The 22,373-nt window shown below is 35.9% G+C and overlaps 1 protein-coding gene across 1 annotated transcript in view; it reads right to left on the bottom strand.

The window, feature by feature from the left end:
• ASCC3 (activating signal cointegrator 1 complex subunit 3) overlaps positions 1–22,373 on the bottom strand; it is a 250,456-nt gene that overhangs the window by 214,841 nt on the left and 13,242 nt on the right. Inside the window, exons 2-4 of the mRNA XM_077176551.1 lie at positions 21,018–21,161; positions 20,177–20,327; positions 16,726–17,309 (exon numbers count right to left, since the gene is read on the bottom strand). Coding sequence (XP_077032666.1) covers positions 16,726–17,309; positions 20,177–20,327; positions 21,018–21,107 — 825 coding nt within the window. The 5' untranslated portion in view covers positions 21,108–21,161. The remainder of the gene's footprint in view (positions 1–16,725; positions 17,310–20,176; positions 20,328–21,017; positions 21,162–22,373) is intronic.

Genomic DNA, 22,373 nt, shown 5'->3' with positions numbered 1-22,373 from the left:
CACCTATTAAATTTAGTCCATCTATAGAGAAATGATCTTCCGACCCCACAAACCACCTAGGAGACTCAGCAGAATCTAAGCAAGCTCAGCTTAACTGCAGTGGTCTCACAACAAACAGAAAAGTAACCAAACACTTCAAGCCCTCTTAAGACAAGTTGTTGATAACCTACATGCATGCACAATGCTTTTCTGATGGCTGCTCCTCAACAGAGAGGCTGAAGGACTCTCACTGAGCACAGGAATCAGATAAGGCAAATAAGCAAATATTCTAAGGAACCAGGAGCACCAGGCTCTCAGGCAGCCTCCAGTGGGCTCAAACACCAGCTTCAAGAGGATGAATGAAGTTACTCCTTCTTATCAGAGAGGTCTTGAAGATCTGCCTGTTAGTCAGCTTTAAATTTTTAGATTTTACAACCAGTTGGGAATTAGAAGAAAATAATTAACTAAATAAAAATTAGAAATAGGCAGATTTTAAAAAAGTAGCAAAATTGTAGGAATTCCCCCAACACATTTAGAATTTTACTTATACGATAGAAGGCTGAGTAAGGAAGCTGATGGAAAAGTTTTCATCGAGGAAAACATCTGCACAAAGATAATGAAGTTGTAACAAATTCTTACTCAACATTTAACTTTTGTTTACTTTCCCCATTGCAGTCCAACAAAACTGATGGAAATCTGGTCTTCAGTATGGCACACATTTTTAGTCCAGAAGTACAGTACAACAAAGACATGGCCAATTACTCTTTTAAATACCATCTCTCCTCAGCTTATTTGGATTATGATTTATTTTTATGTATTTCTGTATCCACAGATGACTATACAATTTTACTCCAACTAGTATTTACACTAGTAAAAAGATAACAGCAAGGAAAACTTCAAAAACAGTATTAAAACATCAAAACAAGTGTCTTAGAAGACTCAGCCTACAGGTTCAAGCCTTCTTTTAAATCAAATTACAATCTATAGTTAAAACACTGAAATTGATCGGTTAAAGGAAGAAAAAAGTGCTCTTCTTATAACAAGACTTAAAAAAACCAGACTATCAGATTTTATTTAAATATTGCTTAATAGGCCTAAACTTATTTATTTGATGATCAGTTTTGATTACATATAATTACTATTTGTCTTATAATAAAAAAATAGCACAAGCTGTCACAGCATAATTTGAATTTGATGAAAATCTCCCACCAGCTCCTTGTGCAAATCCTAAAACTGCCTACCATATCTGAAAAAGAGAAAAGCACAAAATCACAAATCATAGTAAATTTTCTCAATATTTTTACGTGAAAATAAGTAGACTGAAGAGATCATCATCACTATTATCAATATTTTAACAGAGACTAATTAGAAACTTAGACAGATACACTTATTTTGAAAAATTCAAATACATAGCTAGAAGGCAACTTCCACCAGTTTATGCAGCCTGAAGACTTTGGCAAATAGAAATAATGTCAAACAGCAGCTACAAACAGGAGAGTACTTGCCTTATGAAAAGAAAACCCTGAAGACAAATTGAAATGTAGAAAACCTCACTGTTACATGATTCCTGAAACTAGTGTTTATCTTCAGAAGTATTCTGGGATAAGCTGATAATGATTTTTGACATTAAAAAAAAGTCCTGAAACTAGATAACCATTGCACTTGCAACTTTTCTTACTTGTAGATACTAGGGCAAGGAGTTCTGACAGTACCCAGCAGAAAACATACATTTATGGAAGTGATTTCTGTATCAGAATCAATTTGATTTATTTTTTTTTTTAGGGATGAGAGTTTAAGAAACTTCTAAAATGGCAGTGGTTAGCACAGAATTCTGTTCTGCAAAAGGCAAAAACCTGCAGGTTATCTCAAAGTACAGCAATTCCCAAACCTGCCCATTTCAGGAGGACTTGGCTGAGGGTGGATCCACTACTCCAATGTGTACTGACAGAGTAAAGCAAATTACCAGTAAGTCAAGGAGTTGGTTTATGTTGCTTAACAGAGATGAATGATGAAGAGTAGCACGGGACCCTAATACTGGAAGCTAGTTTTATCCCAATTAGGATAGTCAAGCCAGAATTTTAATATTCTCTGCTGGACCCAGCAGGGTTAGCCAGGAAAACAGGCTGTGCCCACCAACCCCAGGCTGTGAACTCCAGCACCCTGGGCAGACATACACATGAGTGGGTGAGAAGAAAACAAGGCAAGCTTAGGCCTGAAAAAGGATTTCATAAAATGGAAGATTTTAAAGCCTAGCTTTCCAAGGAAACCAGGGCTACCACATCACTGTGCATTTAGTAGTGTGTTAAACAACAAGTCTTAAGCCTCCTCAGTAATTCCCAGTTTTGACAGAGAGACAGAAGAGTTCAGGGCCAGCAGTGGAGACAGATCTGAATGACTGCTCTTTGTGCCTCCTGCCCTTATTCCCTGGGAGGCTGCAGCAGGAGCAGGGTGGCACTGGCACGCACCAGTGAGCACCAGCCCAGCACCAGCACAGCACAAACTCTGCTCAGCCAGCGGAGCTGCAGCACTCGCACTGCGGCAGAAACCAGCCCTGCAGCAAACCTGGCCCTGCCACTTCCACAGATCAAGCAGCTGTGGGCTAGGGATTTCTGTGTGGGACTTTCCCCTCCCCACCTTCCATAAAATGATTTGGAGGAAAGTGATTTTGTGCCTAGTTAATTAGAGAGCCCTAATGTTTCAGGTGCCATCTGACTGCGTTTCTTACAGAACTTGTATTTCCTTATGTCTCCGTGTGGATGTGAGAAGAACTCAGCATCAAAAAAAATAAAAAGGGAAAAGTTCCATCCGCTACAGACTGGCTTTCTCTAAAAAAAAGACCTCATTACGTTTAATAATATATTGAAACTGATTCAAAAGGTATCATTAATAGATCAAGCCACATACTGGCTCAAAGATAACAACAAACTTTCTCTCAGTACAAAACTGAAGTAGAGAGTTGACAGGAAAGAGGAAAACTTATTGACAGGAAGGACAGTGAACAGCTCTCAGCACCAGGATTAAGCCTACCATTTCTTGTCCCTCTCTGTGGCTCTTTCATCTTTTCTTAAGTCCCATCCCTAAAAAACAGCACTCAAATGCCATTCTATTGGGTTTTTTATGAAGGGAGACAGCATGGTTCTGTTTTCATAAAAAGAAAAAGTTTCCTATCGTCTGTGGGGTTTCAACAGTCCTTGGACAACAACAAAGCTGTATACTTCTGGATTTAAAAAAAGAAGTCCAAACTGAAAAAGGGGAAAATGTATCCAAAATAAGGATTATTTTCTCTACATGAAAGGGGAGCAGATAAGCTCTATGGTAAAGAATAATGAGACACAAGCTTTCTATTGTCTGAATATAAAACTCTTGGTAATTTTAATAAAATTACAAAGAAACTATGAGCTTGAAAAGCCAGTCTCATGCCAAGTTGGAAGCTTTGATGATAAGATAAAGATAAAACACCACAGGGGTGATCCACATATGCCTGTACTTTCCCTAAATGGATACTCTTTTATGAACGAGGCAATGGGGAATAAGCTTTGTGATATGTTAATTTGTTAGGGCGAGAAAGTCATTATACTGAACAAAAGGAAGTGCCACTTTGACACTTAAAACCAAACATGTTTTATGAGACAAGTTGCTTTGACATCAAAATATCATATGTCATGCAAGGGTACACACACACAAAACTAAAAGCTAAAGTCATAATTTCATGGCACATTAAGAAAAATGAAGATTAAGGTAAATCAATATATTATCATATGCGAAGTTTTCATGTGGTGCTGCATACACGTAGCAATGAACATTTCAATTAGCTGGTTTTAAGTCAAAATGAATGTCAAACTGTAGCTTTTGGAAATGTTCTCTCAAACGAGCCTCACAACAAGAGCTGTTCCACTTCCTTATTGATTTTAATTAAGAAATAATTATAAGAACAGCTTGACTTTTCTACTGTGCATCAATTTCTATAGTAAACTTGTGTATGAAGAGTTATTAAGAGATAAACCTCACAAATTAGTAAACAGTTATATGAAAAGAATACAATTGCAACAGAAATTTAGTCTGACCTCAGGGTTGTTCCTTGGCAAAAAACCTAAATTGTCCTAAGACAAAAGAGAAGCCACATTGTTTTCAAAGAGGTTTAAAGATGAAATTCTAGATGAGTTCAGGAAGAACATTGACAAATAATGACAGAATAGAAAGTATTAAATATTACTATTTTAAAAAGTTGCCATGTCTATGAGCACTTCCTTTTCTTCATTATGTTTCAGATATTTAAAAAACCTACTACATATTGCTCTTCCATGTTTTCTCATAAGCCTCTTATCTCTGACACCTAAGCTAGAGATTCACAACCACTTGTAAACATTCAGACAAGGATTCTAGATAAGTTTCCTAAACTTATAGCTAACTTTACTATCGTGGGTAGATTAGTAACAACCACAATAGGGCTAGCTGAAGAGTTCTTCTCCAGGAGCAAATGATGAACATTTCAGGAAATCAGATAAGTACTTCCATTTCTTTCCAAAAATAAGCCATTTATAACCTTTGAAGTGCCTTATATGATTTTCAGATAACATTTTAACTATCACTTCAGACTTCGTTTAATACTGCAAAAACAAGGTACCCAGTGAACCAGTGGTTCAATAATTATGAAAAAATAGTATCAGCAGCAGAAAGTATGTCACAGATATCAATATAACTTTTGAAAATTTCCATTACTAAAGAGGGCTAGTAGTCTAGCCATGGCCTACATAAAACTGGCAATTGAATATTTATTGAAAAAATACTAATCAACTTCTGATTCTCAGTGGCTGAGAAATTATTACAGAAATAATTACAGAAAACTGAACAGCCACGTCCAAATGGAGCAATGAGGTATCTTAAAGCATCCTGAAGGACATCTCACAAGGAGTAGACAATTGCTCTGTGTTTAAGAGTTCTGAGAGATGATTCTCATGCACATTTTTTTGGCTACTGCAAAAGTTGTGACAGAACTGGAAACCAACTTCCCTGGAATCTGAAAGTTACCTGAAACTCTTGGCGAGATTGTTCCTTGGTAAGATGAACAGAAAATATTCATGAAACGTTTGTTTTATGCTGCCAGTCTATTGCTTTCTCCCTCCCTCCTTCTGAGTGCCTTTTCCTGCAAGCCATAGTCCACTGATGCACTCCTCCCACACTAAATATGTTTGTATTACTGCTACTTCTTCACATCAAACCAGACTGGAAATTATTTTTTTCATATTTCATTTCGTCAGTTTCCACGCTTTATTTCACATGCTTTATTTCCATGCTTTATTTCACATTTCCTCAGTTTTCCATACTTTATTTCACACATGATGGACCTCCTGTGAACCCTTTTCCAATTATTTCAGCACCTTCTATATACAGTAATGATGAAGTCATCTCCTGAAACTGCTTTCTCTACCAGCAAGCTTTCTATATTAACACATTCTCCACTTAAAATCAACTAAAAAATGTAGTTGTAATACTGAAAGTATCTGGCAGTGCTTACAATGAAGACCTTTAAAGTCTTTACAATGTGATATAAACATACAAATGTTGGTGTCTTTAAAATATATTCTATCACAATAGAACTGTGTTTCTCATTTTGGGGAGCTTTTAATGTAAGTATCTACATAGCTGGATGAATATTTTTATGTTTTCAGCATCTGCATTTTTTTAAAGAATGACAATTTAAGTAGCATGTCAAGCTATTTAACATTTAATTTGATTACTTAGAACAAGGAGAGTCAGTAGACTCATTCTAGAATTCCACTTGCAATTTCCACTCAGCTCATCTCCACAGTTTTATTTTATCCTCTAATGAACTTTACATGAGTACAGAAAGGTTTAATCATTACTTCTACATGACAAAATCAAGCACCACAATTTCTTGCCATTCTTACAGAAAGTGTCCACAAATCTAATCTTCACAAAGTGAGGTCTTCAATAAACACTGATGAGTAATACAAGATAGTAATATATACCTACCTATACAGGGTGCAGCATTCATACTGTATTTATAGAACTAACAGAACATGTAATATAAGATTCTGAAGCATGGAATGATTGCATTTGTTGCATTTCTGCAGAGCTCATGCCTAGCTTCAGCACAGCATTAACATGATAAGCTCAGAGGCCTACAGCACTTCTGCAACATGACAGAAATACACATGTGAGACACTCAATTTTAACATCAGGTATCCAAGACTTTCCCTGTATTAATGAATATTGGAAAGCTGTTTCACAATGCCTTTTATATTTCCATAATAAACACAATAGCTCATTTAAAAAAACTGGTTTATGCTCCAAACCAAAGGCAAAGTTTTTTTACAAACCCCCCAAATCTATTTTGCTTTTTGAACAAAACTTGCTGTATGACTATTCTCTGTTCACACGAGTATTCAGTGTTTGTTAAATGGCTTATGTCATTATTACTACACCTGCTTACATCAGTTTTTCAAGGCTATTTTATTAACAGTGTAAAATTCAGCAGATTAAGTACTATTTACCAGTTTAACCAGTTTAACCAGATACCCAGTTCCTCTGTGGGAAAGTCTCATAAAAATGCCACAGCACCATAACATCTTCTAAGTGGCAAAATTTTCCCAAGCAATGCAGAAACACATGTTAGTGCAATCCTATTTTGTAACATGGATATTTTGTTGGCTGTGGGTGTATAATATCAGCTAGGTTCAGAAATCATCTCTGTTAAATAAGTTAAAGCATAAGCACAGACTAGTACAAGTAGTAAAAAAAAACCCTTCTGAAATCAAGGGGAAAAATTCTCCAATTGATTTTAATGATGCTCATATTTTATCCCAGAGGTTTTGCCTTTGCACTTATATGCAAATAATTATTATTTTAAAATTGATTAAATTTTCCTATTTCTTACACTTCGGACAATCACATCAGCCATTTCACCACTGACTTCAGTTTCTGGCCAATTTTAATTTCTCATTCCCTAACAAACGGTACTGTTTATTTATGCTTCAGTACATAATGCTATTTATTATATTTCAGATAGTGCATCCCACTACTTATATTTTCCTCAAATTCTTTCAAATTGCATTTTTACATCAAAGTTGATCTTCTTCCCCTAATAGTGGCTTAATGAAAACTGTGCAGGGAAAATAGCAGCCTTGTGCTGGGGTCTCAGAGCACCTTTGGTTTTGCTTCAGATGAGTTAGAGAAGCTGTGGCTCAGAGTCATATGCCAGAAGAGAAGAGCAGCAGAAAAGCCAGGCTCTGGCTTTGACAGGTAATAGATGACCCTCTGGGAGCAGTGAAGCATGCACAATTACACTGATGTGCTGAGCTAGTGACAGGTAAAACTGAGTTTCTGATATCAGAGCATTTGGAGTATCCAAGCCTTTGCAAAATCCAAAACGCGGCATTCTATTAAGCAGCAAGAAGCTGACACTTCAGGTCCTATTTTGCTAAAGAAAAGCAAAGTAAACATCCACTTTCACACCTGCACACTGCATTTTTCTGATGGTGAAGGTTAGCTTGTAACTAGGGAAATGGCTGCACAGAGCATGCAAACAAGCTCCACTTGCCCTCTGAGCCAAGCAATAGTATTAGGCAAATATTGAGTCAGAGCCAATTGCATTGTGCACAGACAGTGAAACTTGTTTCTTGAAAGCACTTTTGCTCGGGTCTGCACAGCATGTCAGATGAATGATCTCAAAACTAGCACCTGAAAAAAACCTTGTCTGCAAAAAAATGAAATGTTGAAGTACTTTTCACAGTCTATACTGCAAGGTGAACTGTGAAGAGTTCAGAGCTCTTAACATAAATTACATATTCAGACTGCTCAGGGAATCACTCTCAATACAGACTTGAGAACTATAAAACTGAATTCAGGTTTAGAAATGTAAACTAAGTATTTCTCAGGCCAACAGATTTTTGGATACTTACTGTTAGAACATACAGTTTTTATTTGCAAAGGTTACACTGGAAAGCAATAAGCAAGATATAAAGAGAGAACAGCATCTGCAGTGTTTGCTGCTGAGAAGTCCCCTAAGTCATTAGCATGAAACAAAATCTGCACACACTTTCCAAGTTCTATTCTAAAACAAAATGCTTGTGATGTTGTGCAATGTTGTATATAAGCTCTTCCATTCATTTACCTGAAGGAGTGAATAAGTGTGTAGGAATTAAAAAAATATTTTGCAGTTGGTTTGCCTTATGAGCTCTAAAGTACACTCTTTCTTATTGAACTGTATTTCAGTGTCATCTCAGAGTCTTTCATTTGTCTTAGCTTACACATAGAAAAAAAATTTAAATGTTCACATAAATAATGTCAGGCTTTTAAAGGGTATTAGAAATTTAGTCATGTGAATTAAGACTTTATATAATATTCTCTTACAAGAATAATGACCATTACAGATTCCTGATTAATGCAACAAACTAAATGAATGATTTTTCTGGACAACAAATGTCTGTTATTTAGATAGATACTTAATTTAGGAGACCAAATTAACACATCTGAAATTAAGATCACTTTAAAACCTAATTGAGATTACTTGCAACACAAGGACTGTTTATTTCCTGTATACCATAATTCATTAATTAAGTTACACATAAGGTTAAAATCTAAGTACTTAAAGAGGCACACTCCATTTCCTTATTATGAGATTCTACTGGCAACAAACTTGTTACAAAACAACAAGCTTTTAATTTAAACACACCCAAACATAGCAGGGTAAAGGATTGACATTGTGATAAGAAATTCATCAGGGAAAGTGAAGATTTAAATTAATATGGAATTAGGTATAAATATAACACACAATTTTTCTCCAAATACCTCTATTTTATAATTTGAAATGACAGAATCACAGAATGGCTGAGGTTAGAAGAAACCTCTGGAAATGATCTAGTCTCCAAGGCTGGAGATTCCACAAGCTCTTGAGCAAACTGCTCCTGTGTCTGACCATCCTCACAGGGACAAAAAGGTTATGTCTACATGGAATATCCTGTAATACAATTTATGTCCACTGTCTCTAGTTCTGCCATTGGGCATCACCAAGAGAAGTCTGGCTCCATTTTCACCACACCCTCACTACCTGGTCTGATCAGAATCTCAAGACTTCCCTTCTCCAAGCTGAGCAAGACCAGGATCCCCAGTCTCTGCTTGTATGTCAGATGCTCCAGTGCCCTCATCATCCCAGTGGCCCTTTGCTGGCCTCAGTCCAGTATGCCCACACTGGACACCACTCTACACCTTTCAGATTTTATTTGTTCATCCTACTACTCAAAGCCAAGCCAATAAAATGCATAGAAGTGTAATGTTAATTAAGAAAGTCTAATATTTAAGTATTAACTACAGACAGTTTTCATAGCTTTTGCCTTGTGTTTGTTCTCCATTTTATAAGCAAATCAAACCAAGTATACTTCTGAATAAAACACTATAAATAATAAAAAGATATGGGAATCCACATATTCTCCAGATTAAGAGGCAAGTACTGATCAAAGTCAGCCTAGACACACATTTTGTCATGATCAGACTGCCATGTGAAATGAAACGTCAACATTTTTTTAATTAAAACCTTTTCAGGTTCAGGGTGTGTATGTGTATTGTTCAAATAAGAGGGGACAGCATCAGATAAAGTAAGTAATGATAATCTAAGAACTGTGAGGCTTTTTGAAAGACAATCATGATAGGGGAAGGTGCTATTTACCCAGCTTTACCACATACAATTTTCCTTGCAAGCAGTGTGAAACACCGAGTAGAGTTTTCCCTGCAAAATATCCAGCAAACATAGCAGTGAAAATTATGCAGGAAAATTTAAGGAATCTTACTACCTTTAACATCTCATCAGTTTCTAGAGTACCATACTCAATATTAAAAGATAAAAAGCTTTCTGGAAAAAAAAAGGTCAACTGTACCTGAAGGGCCATAACAATATTATCCATTGTCAAGCTCTTTAGGTGCCATTCTGATCAGAACTAACAACACAGACCAGTCTCAGTTTACTGTGAATGATGTGCCCTATGACTTGCAAGCTGCAGTGGAAGGCTGCTACTCCTATTGCCAAATCTGTCCATTACTTTTGGGTTTAGACAGGAAGAATTTTTAAAAACAAAGCAGCATTGCTGCAGGCTGATATTCAGTTTAAGAAATGCAACTTAGCTTTCAAGTATCAAGAAAGCACATTGAAATCCATGAATCTTATTAGAATCAACAAGGACAAGTATAGTCCAGGAGTGCAGCACAGGCTGGGGTCAATCCATCTGGGGAGCAGACCTGTAAAAGTGCAGCTGGGGGTCCTGGTGAACAACAAGCTCAGTGAGTGAACGTTGCTGCTGTGGCAAAGAAGCCAACAGGATGATGGGTGGCATCACCAGGGCATTACCAGCACAGGAAATTAAGTCAATTTCCCACTCTACTTGGGACTTGCCAGGCCACACCAATGCAGTCTCAGATTTGGTCCCCTTCTGTATTAAAAGGATGTGGGCAGGCTAGAGACAGTCAGGAGAAAAGCCACAAATATGATCCAAGGACTGGGAAACCTGCCATGTGAGGAAAGGCTGAGAGAACTGGTTTGTACAGCCTTGAGCAATGAAAGCTTAGGGGAGACCTCATCACTGTGCTCCAGCACTTCAAGGGTCCCTTGCACAGAAGATGCAAGAATCCTATTTAGAAGGATTCCCATGGAAAGGACAGGGCAATAGGTACAAGTTAATGTTGGAAAGATTTTTATTGGACACAAGAGGCAGATTTTTCACACTAAGAAAAATCAGTCATTGGAGTACTCTTTCCAGAGATGTGGTGGATTCCCCAGCACTGGGCACTTTTAAGATTCAGGTGGGCAGGCTGTTGAGCTATCTTGTCTAGACCACACCTTTGCCATGAATGGTTGGACCAAATGATCCATGAGGTCCCTTCCAAAGCAGCTTTCTGTGATTCTATTTATTGGCTCATGTCCACACATCAGGAAATAATTTTAGTGTATTTTCCTTTGCAAGTGTTCAGGCATGTTTTCCATTTTGAGTTCCATGGATCAGCTGACTTCACTATCTAGGTCCCTTAATATAGTACAAATTTCCCTTTTGAAAGGAAAATTTTGACTCTTCAAAGTTACTAACAATACTTTAATTCAGTTCAATTTTAAAATTAAAATTCTTTTTTTTCTACAGTTAAAATTCATTTTTTTTCTACAGTTAAAATATTATTTTAGATATAAGGATAAAGTGGTTAAAGATAAGTGTGTATATAAAAATGATTGCACGGAAGCTAGGAACGAAATTCAGAGTTCACTGTTAAAACAACTTGAGTGCAATGTAATCTTTCATAAATCTTCAGAAACTGACATGAAATTGTAGGGCAGGGATCACACATCTACAAGCGCAGTAACACACTGCATAAGAAAATATAGGTATGATTGGAGATAAGTTAAAGGAACATATTTGGGAAAGAATCAAAAAGATATTCAGGTAACTGGCAAATGGCATAAACATAGCATGGGCATACTCATGATACATCATGAATAGAATGATGAATTATAGAAATTAATTATAGAAAATGAATAAATAGCAGTTGTCTCACATCTTGACTTCATTTAAAACATTGCAATTTTCCACATGAGGACTTGTTTAACTTGTGAAGATGAGTGTTAACAGAAGAATTAAAAGTTGGCAAGGAACTGCCTGAAGGCTAAATGGAAGGTAAGGAAGTGTTTAAAAGGCATAGTAACACCTGGAAAGGAAGTTAAAAGCACAGTTTTTTGGTGCTCATTTTTAAAACTGCTTTTGAAAAAAAAGGGACAATTGTATAACAGCACAGGAAAAGTGATCATAAAACCAGCACTGAATAAAGTCAAAAAGCAAAAAACAAGGGTTCTTTTTAAACATCCAGGCAACAAGACTCTGGAGCAGTCTTCAGAGGAGAAGTTGGGATGAATTTTCCCACATTCTTTTGTTAATGAGTCCTCCTCAGATTAAGATACTGTATCGGTGAGAGAAAAGATGCCTGCTAGATTATGTGAAAGTTTAAACAGATCTTTTGCAAAAAGGCTGGCGGCAGACTCAGAGGAGCTTCCTGTCAGTTCATTGAATTGACAAATCAGTTAAGCTCCCCTTGTTCTTGATCCCATGAGCATCTACAGGTTCAACCAACAAAGCATGTTGGCAGACATTTGTGGTGGGATTAAGGTGAGGCAACAGAAGCAATGTAGATGAACTGATGTGGAGGAAAAAAAAATCATTATCTTGCTACCAGGGACAAAGGCAGCTAAAGAAAACTTACATGCAGAAGCCTGAGAGACAACAGGGGTCCACTTAGAAGAGACTGGGGAAAACTGTCAAAAAGTCTGTTGCTACATCAAGCATTCAGAGGTACACAAACACCACACTGAAAAAAAAAATCCTTCTTAATGAAACAAAAATAATCTATTAACTTCCATTCTGAAATAAGTATGAAAAAAACTCAATTCCAGTAATAAAGCAATAACCTTTGAGCTCTAAGGAAGAGCATATTATTACTGGACTGAACTAATAAGGAATACATACAAGAAGATGTGCTGCCCAACTCATGATGTCTTTTTATTCATCATATAAACCTATATTACACTACTCGTACTTTTCTGATTTCAGGTCTATTTTGATTTGAAATTAATGTTTTTCAGCCTTGAAGGAAGGATTGAGAACCTTCAAACTGCACATTATTACCTTCTGGCCTCCTACTGCTGTTTTTACTACCTGACTATTCACAGGTGGGTGCTTATGACAACAAGGAAGAAAACTTATCTCACATTTTTGGTAGGAATGAAAAATACTGAATGATTTTTAGGAATGAAACAAAAAAAACCCAGTGTTTGCTTCACACCATGACAATTTGCAAAGCAGCTGGATTGTATTTACTGACAGAAGCCCTGGATGCCATAGTATGTGTACATGGTAACCTTTTAATGCAGAGAGCTGGGAACAGCCACGACCATAAAGCAGACCAAAGAAGCCTCGTGCCTGGGCTTTTAAGTGGGCAATTAAGTGCATCATATATAGAGATAAGTAAACATAACTACTATTACATAATACTCAAACTACTGCTTACAGTATAGTTTTCTTGAAACAGTTCTGCTGTTTCATATCTCAGTGTTCTTCTGGTGATTTATACAGCATTTAAAGCGATTTTGTCTGGGAAACACCATTTAATCTAATTTGCTAAACGACATTAATATTCTTAATTTTATTTGGGCAAAGTTCTTGCCTTGTCCCAAGAAGAATAAAATGCACAGTTTTTCATAATAGATGCTGTATTAATAAGATCTTAACACAATTCTGATTACATCTCCTTTTTTCCCCTAGTAATTTTATCTTTACGGGAAATATCTCCTTGTTTTGTTATGATTAAGAGATAATGTACCTCTGCCTTACTGTAAAAATAGAGTCAATTATTTCCAAAACAAAATTCTGAAAAATTTTGCAGATAAACTAGACAAGAGTTCACAAAAGAAAGACACATGTCCTCTAAGAATAGCATGGTCTAATCAGAGGGACTAAACTCTTCCAACTTTTTTCTAGTTACTCTGAAAGATACTAGGTGGCAAAGCTGCTAAAACGCTCTCAGATGGCTCCAGTCTTCATTCATCATATACTGGAAACTGAGGGCTCTCAGAAATTCAGGAATGCACTGAATACTAAGTTTTAATCAAATATAAAAACTCATAACAGTTATTGGCCAAACTCTGTAGCTGGTTATTGGCTTTTACTTCTTCTTTTTAAATAACGATGTTGTTACCGCATCATTACCATCAACAAAATACACATGCTCATCAACAAAACCTGACACACTGTGAAAAGTGTTAGCTGTCATTTAGCTTTACTAGACTTGATGTCCCCAATGAAAAGTACATGTCTCAAACACTTAGGAAATAAGTTATAACTCCCATATCACTCCAATTATAAGAATCAATTTTCCTCTAATTAAGAGTCACCAGTGATATGCCAGATAAACAAACTGTCCCAAAGGAAGAGTGGAATGTTCTCAAATACTGAAAACAAAAAACAAAGTATTTCTTCTACCTCACCAACCATTTTAAACATAAACTGTACACTGCTGGAGAAAGCAACTAATTTCAATGCCTTGTAGAGCTCATTAAGTAGATAAAAACCTAACTAGTGTATATGTATGCCTATACATACACTACAAAAAAACCCAATACAGAATGCCACCTTATAAATTATCTAAACTGCTCATATTCTTAATGTGATCTGGCACCTCAATAAAATTTGCTTAAGGATCAAATGATTTGTCTTACAGAAGTCCACTTATCAATATCATCACCACAATCATGTCCTTTTCTTGTTTAATAACAGACAGCCAGTGGTATCTTCCTGCTTTAAAACATAAAAATGTGGTTTATAGATGTGGATTTTTATTTATGAAGACTTATACTTTCATATCAACAGGTTCATTTTTTGTTTTGGGGGTTTTTTTTGGGTTTTTTTTGTTTTGGTTTTTGGTGGGGTTTTGTTTTGTTTTTGTTTTTAGGGGTTTTTTTTGTTTATTAAGAAAAAATATATTTTGTAGCTCACAGACAGTTTTGCCTGTATTCATTCCACCAAGAAATGTCAGATGTTTGGAATTCATGATCAATCAACTTGTTATGCCATCTCACACGGCAAGCCTCTGACATAGTTCTAGAACTGGATTATCTTCAGGTCTAAAAAGCACCATCTGCTCTTAATGATGGCACCAGCAAAATTACTGTAATGAAAAAAAAAATATCCCTAAGTGATAGTAAAATCCAAAGCCCAGAAGATATTTTCAAGTCGTGACGATGCCTACAGAGAGCACAATTCAAATGCCAGCTAGCTTTTAACAAAAGGTGATCAGGTTCAAGTTTGTTGTACTCCCTCCTTGATCCCCACATTGTGCAATGAACAATAAAATACCAGTGTTGCAAGGAAAGGCAACAAAGGGGCCAAAATAATGAGAATGTGGAGATCTTTCTTTTATTACTTGGAGTTTTTAAAAATCCTAAATAAAATGCAGTTTTCAGACACTTCAGAGAAGAAATTCTTTTCCTCTCTAGTGATGCAAGCTGAAGAAACTATTTTTGCTAAGTTAGTTTTCAGTTCACTGGCAAACAATTTTTTCATATTATCAAATTAAAACTTCTGTAAAGCCATCAAATCAGTTAGTTTGCCAAGAATTCTTTGTTCCAGGAACTAATGGAAAGGAAGTCTTTATTGGTGACCTACATAAAAACTGATAGCTTGAACTTTCTGCCAAATGATTGAGCAATCCATTATGATCATAAATTTGCAAAAAAAAAGTTACTTTTTCTTGCTTCAAGGCGAAGGTTTAGAGCTTTTCCTTTAACATTTTACAAATTAAACTTAGGCATTAAGTAGGCATTATGCAGAAGTATGGAATTATTTCTGCATACCCAATAATGATATTGGAAATGTCTTCAGTCACTGATCTAGAAAAAGAAAATTGAAATCTTTATCACTGTACAATTAATAAACTACAGGTGCCTTTGACAAATATACTTTTTCATGTTTCATTTGACATTCAAGTTTTTTATCCAGTCTTCTTAACAAAGACCTGTTCAGTCTTCTATTTTCAAGTCTTCGCTCAATATTACCACCCAAAGTATGAAACTGTTTGCAGACACGTATTAAGGTATTATTTTTCAAATATATTTCAATGCAGAAGAAATTAGATCAACTTCTATTTATATTTAGGATTTGTAAGAAAACATACATGTCCAGAAAGCTCAAAGGACAGCAAAAATGTGGTCCACTGATTACCAAACAATATATTAGTATGGCTTCAGCAACCATGCCATTACACATTAGACATCCATACATAGTTATCTAAACCTAAAATGAAGTACACAGGTTCTCTTATCTAATTCTTACTGTTTTTCTTAAGAAGAATAAAATCTGAAACTGCAATGGCAAAATTCCTGAAAACTTTCACTATCTTGTCTTTCATGGGATTGTCTATTCCTACTATCAGTTGCATTTTGGTAGCAAATTTAGAGTCTTTCTGAAAATTCAGTTTGAGAATTTAAGTACTGGATGTTTTCAAGGAAGGAAAGCAAGGCAAGTTAGAAAAAATAAACTAAACATAACAGAAAAGTGCAAAGAGAAAAAAAAATTACCAAATTTCAGGAATTCTTCCCTAGATTAATCCAATCATCTCTTGCACACACACCTGGAAAACATCTTCTCCAGGCTTTAATCACGCTTTTCCCCCTTTCTATTGCTAAGCTTATCTTTCAACTCCAGCAACTGTTCCCTCTCCTTCACATTTTCTCTGTCCTTCTTGTAACAAACCCAGCCACCCCCTTTCCTCATCAAAAGGAACAGACGTGATATGACAAAATTTTAAAGTAGTACCACCTGCTCAGCCTTCCAGCAACAGGGAGGCTCTGAAACTGGAGATGAAACCTGTCCAAGAAAGTTCAGCTTGTCTTTGCAATTTCCTCACACTTTTATAGGCAGCTTAAACCGGGTTCTGCTTAAAAAGAACGAATGGAGACTGAGCAAATGGCTCCCAAAAAAATATCCTGTCCACTGTGGTGGAAAGAGATTATTCAGATCAAACTTATGCTGTATCCTTCTCCCTGGTAAATGATGATGCTGCTATGAGATTTTTCTCAAGACAGATTTAAAAAAAAAGCACAGACAACAGTTGGAAAAAGTATATTGGCATAAACTAAAATGCAATTATTGTATAATTCTGTGGCATTCAAATATATGCAGTATAGTTAATGTGCTAGTGTACCTCATTTTGAAGTTCATCGGCACTTTTGGTAGAAGCAAGGATCTCATACAAAGTGCAGCAGAGGTCTTCGGTTGTTGGCCCTCCAGGGTTACCTCCTTGAGATTCCTTCAGGTACTTTCCAACTTCACACCATAAAAAAGAATCATCTATTTTTTCCAAAGATTTGATATTAGATTTCTCTTCACAATAGTTCTGTAAGTGATTCAGCTGGTTATTCAAAAATTTGTTATAATCTAAGCTTATACTTTTCTGCACATCAGTCTCACCATTCACAGGCAGCTCTTCAGAGTGATCCAAATCATGCATGTCAAATGAAAACACTATATTTTTACCAAACAGCACTCTGTTATCACCATTTTGCTCTTCAGCCAACTGTATGAGGGCTCTAAGCTGTTCTTCAGTGAAGTGAGAAGCAATCCGAGACGTGGCACTACAAGCTGCAGTAGCAGATGATGATGGAAATGGCCCAAACATCTGCTTGATCACCTTTGTCTCATCATGGCCAACACATTCTTTCCCATGAAATGTCTTAAAAAGAAAAACAGCTCCACTTTCAATCGCCTCTTGTCCATTTTCAGCTCCAACTGTTAACAAAAACAAATGCAACTTAATACACTTTTTACTAAGAGTGTTTCATTGCCTGTAACGTAACTGTATTCAAATTCTTGCCACAAGTCTCATCAGCAGAGATATCAAAAGAAGACCACAACAAGTAAGAATTGTTGCAAGGTACTGAATTACAAAAGGTATATGATAATAAAGCATCTGTCTTCATTATCCTTCTACATACTAAAAATTTATACTAAGAATTACCAATGCTTTCTTATCTTTCTGAGCTGGAGAAAAAAACATGCTAGAGGTCTTAAACTCACAATTGTATATTTATAAGCTATTCAACGTTAACAAATTTCCACTTTGTCTCACTATTTATTCACTGCCTAATCTGAATATTCATAACAGAATAAATATAAAGAACTCAGCTGGGGATTACTGAATCCTTGTAGCAATTCCCAGTAGAATTACTTCTGAGTATGTACTAAGATAGAAAAACCGCTCAAAAAATTTAAAGCAAATAAATGTATGAATTTGGATTTCTATCTACAAAATATCATGTTATGCAAATAAACAATATATTATTAGATAAAAACATGAATTTACTTCTCACACAAATATTCACAAAGGTAGTCGAGGAAAACATAACGAAAACTCCATGTGATGAATGAGTATGTCTCTACTAGAACATTTTTAAAGCCACCAAGCCTAACCTAAATGAAACCAGCCAGCATACTGGGGCTTTTGTTCATTTCAAATGAGGACAGCTTACAAATTTTTTTTACTTGTGATTGATTCAACTTACATTAGGTTTAACACCAGAAAAAGCAAGGGGTTTCTTCCCCACAATCTAACAGGAAAGAGCAAAACATTCTAGCATAAGCAGATGGAACAAGGATAAGTAGCTAGAAATGTAATATATAAATAAATTGAGGTGGCTTTTTAGCTTGAATCTTCCTGTGGTGCACTTTGAAAATCTGAGAAGTTCAAGGAGAGGACTGGAGGTGATATTTACAAGATAATTAGATACCTACATATGGAAGACACATGACATAGACACACACATATACAATAGATATGTAAACAGGTCGCAGAGGAAAAAAGTGGTTCAGCCCCTCCCTTTTAGCATTAGCTATATAGGAAGCACAAAAAAACCCCTTACATCTAAAAACTTGCAGGTTTTCTGCATGAAACTCACTCATATATTCCTAACATACAAATACATATTATTATTTGGAGTCAATTGTCTTGGAACAGAAGTAAAGATTACTAAACTGAAAGAGAAATTGAAGGATTTGAGAAAAATCTTTTAGGTTTACTATGTGTTATTTCTCCTTTATTATCGACATCTCCTATTTGTGAAAACATCTCTTGAGAAAATACTACTCCTTCCATCTCAACAATATAAACCAGACAAGATGGCAAGAGATGCACTACTAGAAGCTACTCTTTTTGGTATTTTGTTTTGTTTCCCAGCCAACATTTTAGCCCAGTACCACTTGTGATTAAACTATACACATTTGATATTTAAAATTGCTTTCTCAATCAATATCTCTTATCAATACAGATTGATACTTCTCCTACTAACTCTATGGACTGACAGCTAGTACAAACTCAATCCCCATCTTGCATGACTTCCCCTCAAGCCTCGTGTGTTGCAAGTGCCAGCTGAAATCTGTGCACTGAAGGAGAGGTACCTGTGTTAGGGCACAGAGTTGGCCCTTCCCAGGGGCCTGTCTCAGAAAGACAGTAGCCACATGCTTAAATTGCAGCCCAAAGAGGTTAAAAGTTTACTAAAGGTACTAACCAGAGTTTAAAACTGTCAGTAATTTGAGAAATGCTCAAAAATATACTTCTGATGACTGAAGAAAGCAATACCCATTTACAACTGTTAATAGTTTTAACAGGCATCTTCTGCAACTGTACAGCATAATTGACTACCACCATGTGTTGGACAGGAATAACTTGCCTAGCCTCTTTTGAAAGCCTGTGTTTAGACATTGTTTTCTTTCTCAATTTACTAGGTATTTCCAAATAAATGGTCAAGAAATAGAAATGCAAGTGGGGCATGTTAACATTTGTATTGTAATAAAAATCTCTGGTCTATAGTACCAAAACCAGGCAAATATATTTATTTTTATTATTTCTCTCTGTCTTTTTACTAAAGTTTCTATTCAAGATATTTGAAAAACAATTAGAAAAGGAGGAAATATACCTACAAGATTGAAAGGAAAAATCCTTAAATATGTGACAGCAAGAGCTTGAGCCATGTGCTCAGTTTAGGAGCTAATGAAGTTAAATTTTGCTAAAATCAAAAGCTGTATTAGGTTTGTGAATCAAAAACTAAATTTCCAATCAAAACTAAGTTTTCACATTTTCTTTGTCGTTATGTATTTCAGTATTAGAAGTTTAATTCCAGATGAGTGAAATATATTTTTATTTCTCTCCTCAACACCAAACACTTCAAGGAGAAAACATTTCTTACATTTTTATCTGCAAACACAGGAGTCCAATTTTTCATTATACCAATTACATGGAATTAAAGCAGACAACATCAGGATTGTTCTTTTCTTAGAGTACTGCTGTTCCAAAAGAAACAGTTGGTTTTGCTTAATAACTGTCAATCACAAACCATACCACACTTTACAAAACAATACTATCAAACAAGTAAGAATATCCATATAACAATGGAATCTTAAAATAAAACAGAAGGCCAGATTGTGTATATGTATATCAGATTAAATGGAGTGTCAAAGTTATTATATTCAAAGGGCAAAACTGGCATCGAGGTAGAACCAAAACTGCACCAGTAAAGTATGCAGGCAGAAAGCAACTTGAACCTGCTCCCACCCCCACATAAAACTATGCATGATTAGACTACTAGAGAACAAAAACATACCTATTTGTTTTGCAGCTTGTAAGATAGTTTTTAAATCACCATTTACAGTTTGGTATTCTTTTTTGTCCAAATTGTCATCAACAAACTTTATTATCTTCTTCCAAGTAAGATCGGACTTCAGCAACTGGGCATGTAGTTTTGATCTTTTAGTCTGAAAATGCAAAATATTTTAGTTTTTAAATTTATTTCAAATTAATACATGAGGGTTCCTTTAAAATTAAACACCAGATAAAATCAATTCCTTCCAATTGCATTCAGTCAGTGTGTAGTACTGACTTCAAGCACTTTTCCTTTTGCCTGATTTTTAGACTCTTTCCAGAGTGTGTGAAAGAAGGATACACAAAAGCACACACACACTCTCACTAATTTACTCTTTCCAGAGCAAAATCCTCTATAAAGCCAAACTCTTGCAACTTCAAGAGATTTACAGTTCTCAAGATTCCAAAGTCATTTCACAGGTTCCCACAAGGCATCTATTGCTTTAATATATTATTTCTCAGGAAGCAAAAGAAGTACCTAAATTCAGTGAACTTAATATTAGAAGGGAAATGTTTGGCTTCCCAGCTTTACATAAGTTCAGAGCTACAAGCAGCCTTGTCCAACTTCTTGAAAGACAAATTAACACAACCAAGCAAGCTTTGCCATATGATTGTAAGGGCTAGGTATTAATCACAAATCTACAGCAAATTTGACTTTGAGTGAGGACATTATGAAGGAATGTACAGGAAATTTTACACACTCTGCCCTTCCTGCTTGCCTACTCTTATAAAATATCAATGCAAATGAAGAAAACAAATGATTCTTACTATAGCTATGCTTTGTAAAAGAAAAAAAGCTTTACCGTTAAGTCAGCTAATTCTTCACTGTAATCCTCATGTTTAGTGACATTTGAAAAGGAGCGTAAAGCGCCTGTAAGACGAGGCAAGGCCATCTGTTACTCATTCAGTGATCCATAGGATGAGAAATCAAATCCCAGTTCAAGTACCTAGATGAGAACAAAACAAATAACATGGCTTTATTAATGTTATAAATACAAACTTGCATCATAAACTTGAAAGACCTTTTTGAGCTAGCAGCACTTGGCTGGAACTTCAATTAAGCCAGTTAAAAAAAGATCTCTTAAAATAATGATAATCAAAATTAAATAAAAGGAGGTGAAAGGCACAGAGCAGAGGCAAGCTATGGTAACATGCAGAGGTCACTCAGCAGGTAGCTCTTTTCTCTCCTCCCTAAATAAAAGTTACCAGCAATGAGGCAAAGTGGCAATTATTTCTTTAGCACCCCTAACACCGAGTATTATAGTGAAATCTATGTAACTGAACTTTAGCTCCCAATAGCAGTAAGTGATTACAACCTACGGGAAGATTTCCTCTGAGCCAGCCCATGATGGGAGCTTTCAGGTCATTAACAGCCTCTGGCACAGATGCAGAGAGAGGCATCTTTCTTGACAAGTGCTTAGCCATTTTGAACCAGCAAAACAGGGAAAGAAAATTATGACAGGAAATAAAGACGGTCAAAGGCATAGCACTGAACTATTATAAGAGATAAAGGGAATAAAAAAGGCTACCAGAAAACTGAACACACTATGCCTTGGGATGTTTTCATCTCACAACTGGGAGTGCACACACACTTAGAGCAGGCCTCTCTTCAGAACTACAGCTTATTTCCGTGCAGTTTTATTTCCTCTGTGGAACAGGCTCATATCTATGCACCAAAACACAGCTGTTCTCCATCTGAAACTGTACTTCTTCCAAGCCTTTTCTGAAATTATTCTCAAAGTTATTTAATTTCAAAAGGTGCCCACAGCTGAATTGTTTAATGAACCCTAACATACAGCTACAGTTTCTGATGCTATTAGATAAGATACAGATTTAGATTATTTTGAAACAATTAATGATACCATTACAAACCTAATGATCTGCATCATTCTTAGCATGCCTGAAGATCAACGTCTATCCAGAATTTAAAGAACTCATAATAGAGTTAATAGAATTACTTCCCTCCCAGTCATACAGTACAGAACTCTCTGCTTTCATCCAATTATCCTTAACACTTTTCCTTATCTAATGACTGCATTTGTATTTTATCTATCAGCTTTGCAATACAGCACGAAAGAAATCCAGATGCAGCGTTCCAGTCACAAACAGAGAAATGTCACTGACTTGTCAGGTCTGCTTGTTGTCCCACCTTGCCTTAA

This window comes from Agelaius phoeniceus, chromosome 3 (genome assembly GCF_051311805.1).
Source record: "Agelaius phoeniceus isolate bAgePho1 chromosome 3, bAgePho1.hap1, whole genome shotgun sequence".
Taxonomy (NCBI): domain Eukaryota; kingdom Metazoa; phylum Chordata; class Aves; order Passeriformes; family Icteridae; genus Agelaius; species Agelaius phoeniceus.
Note: the sequence above shows the minus strand (reverse complement) of the source record. Positions and strands in the feature narration are given on the sequence as shown.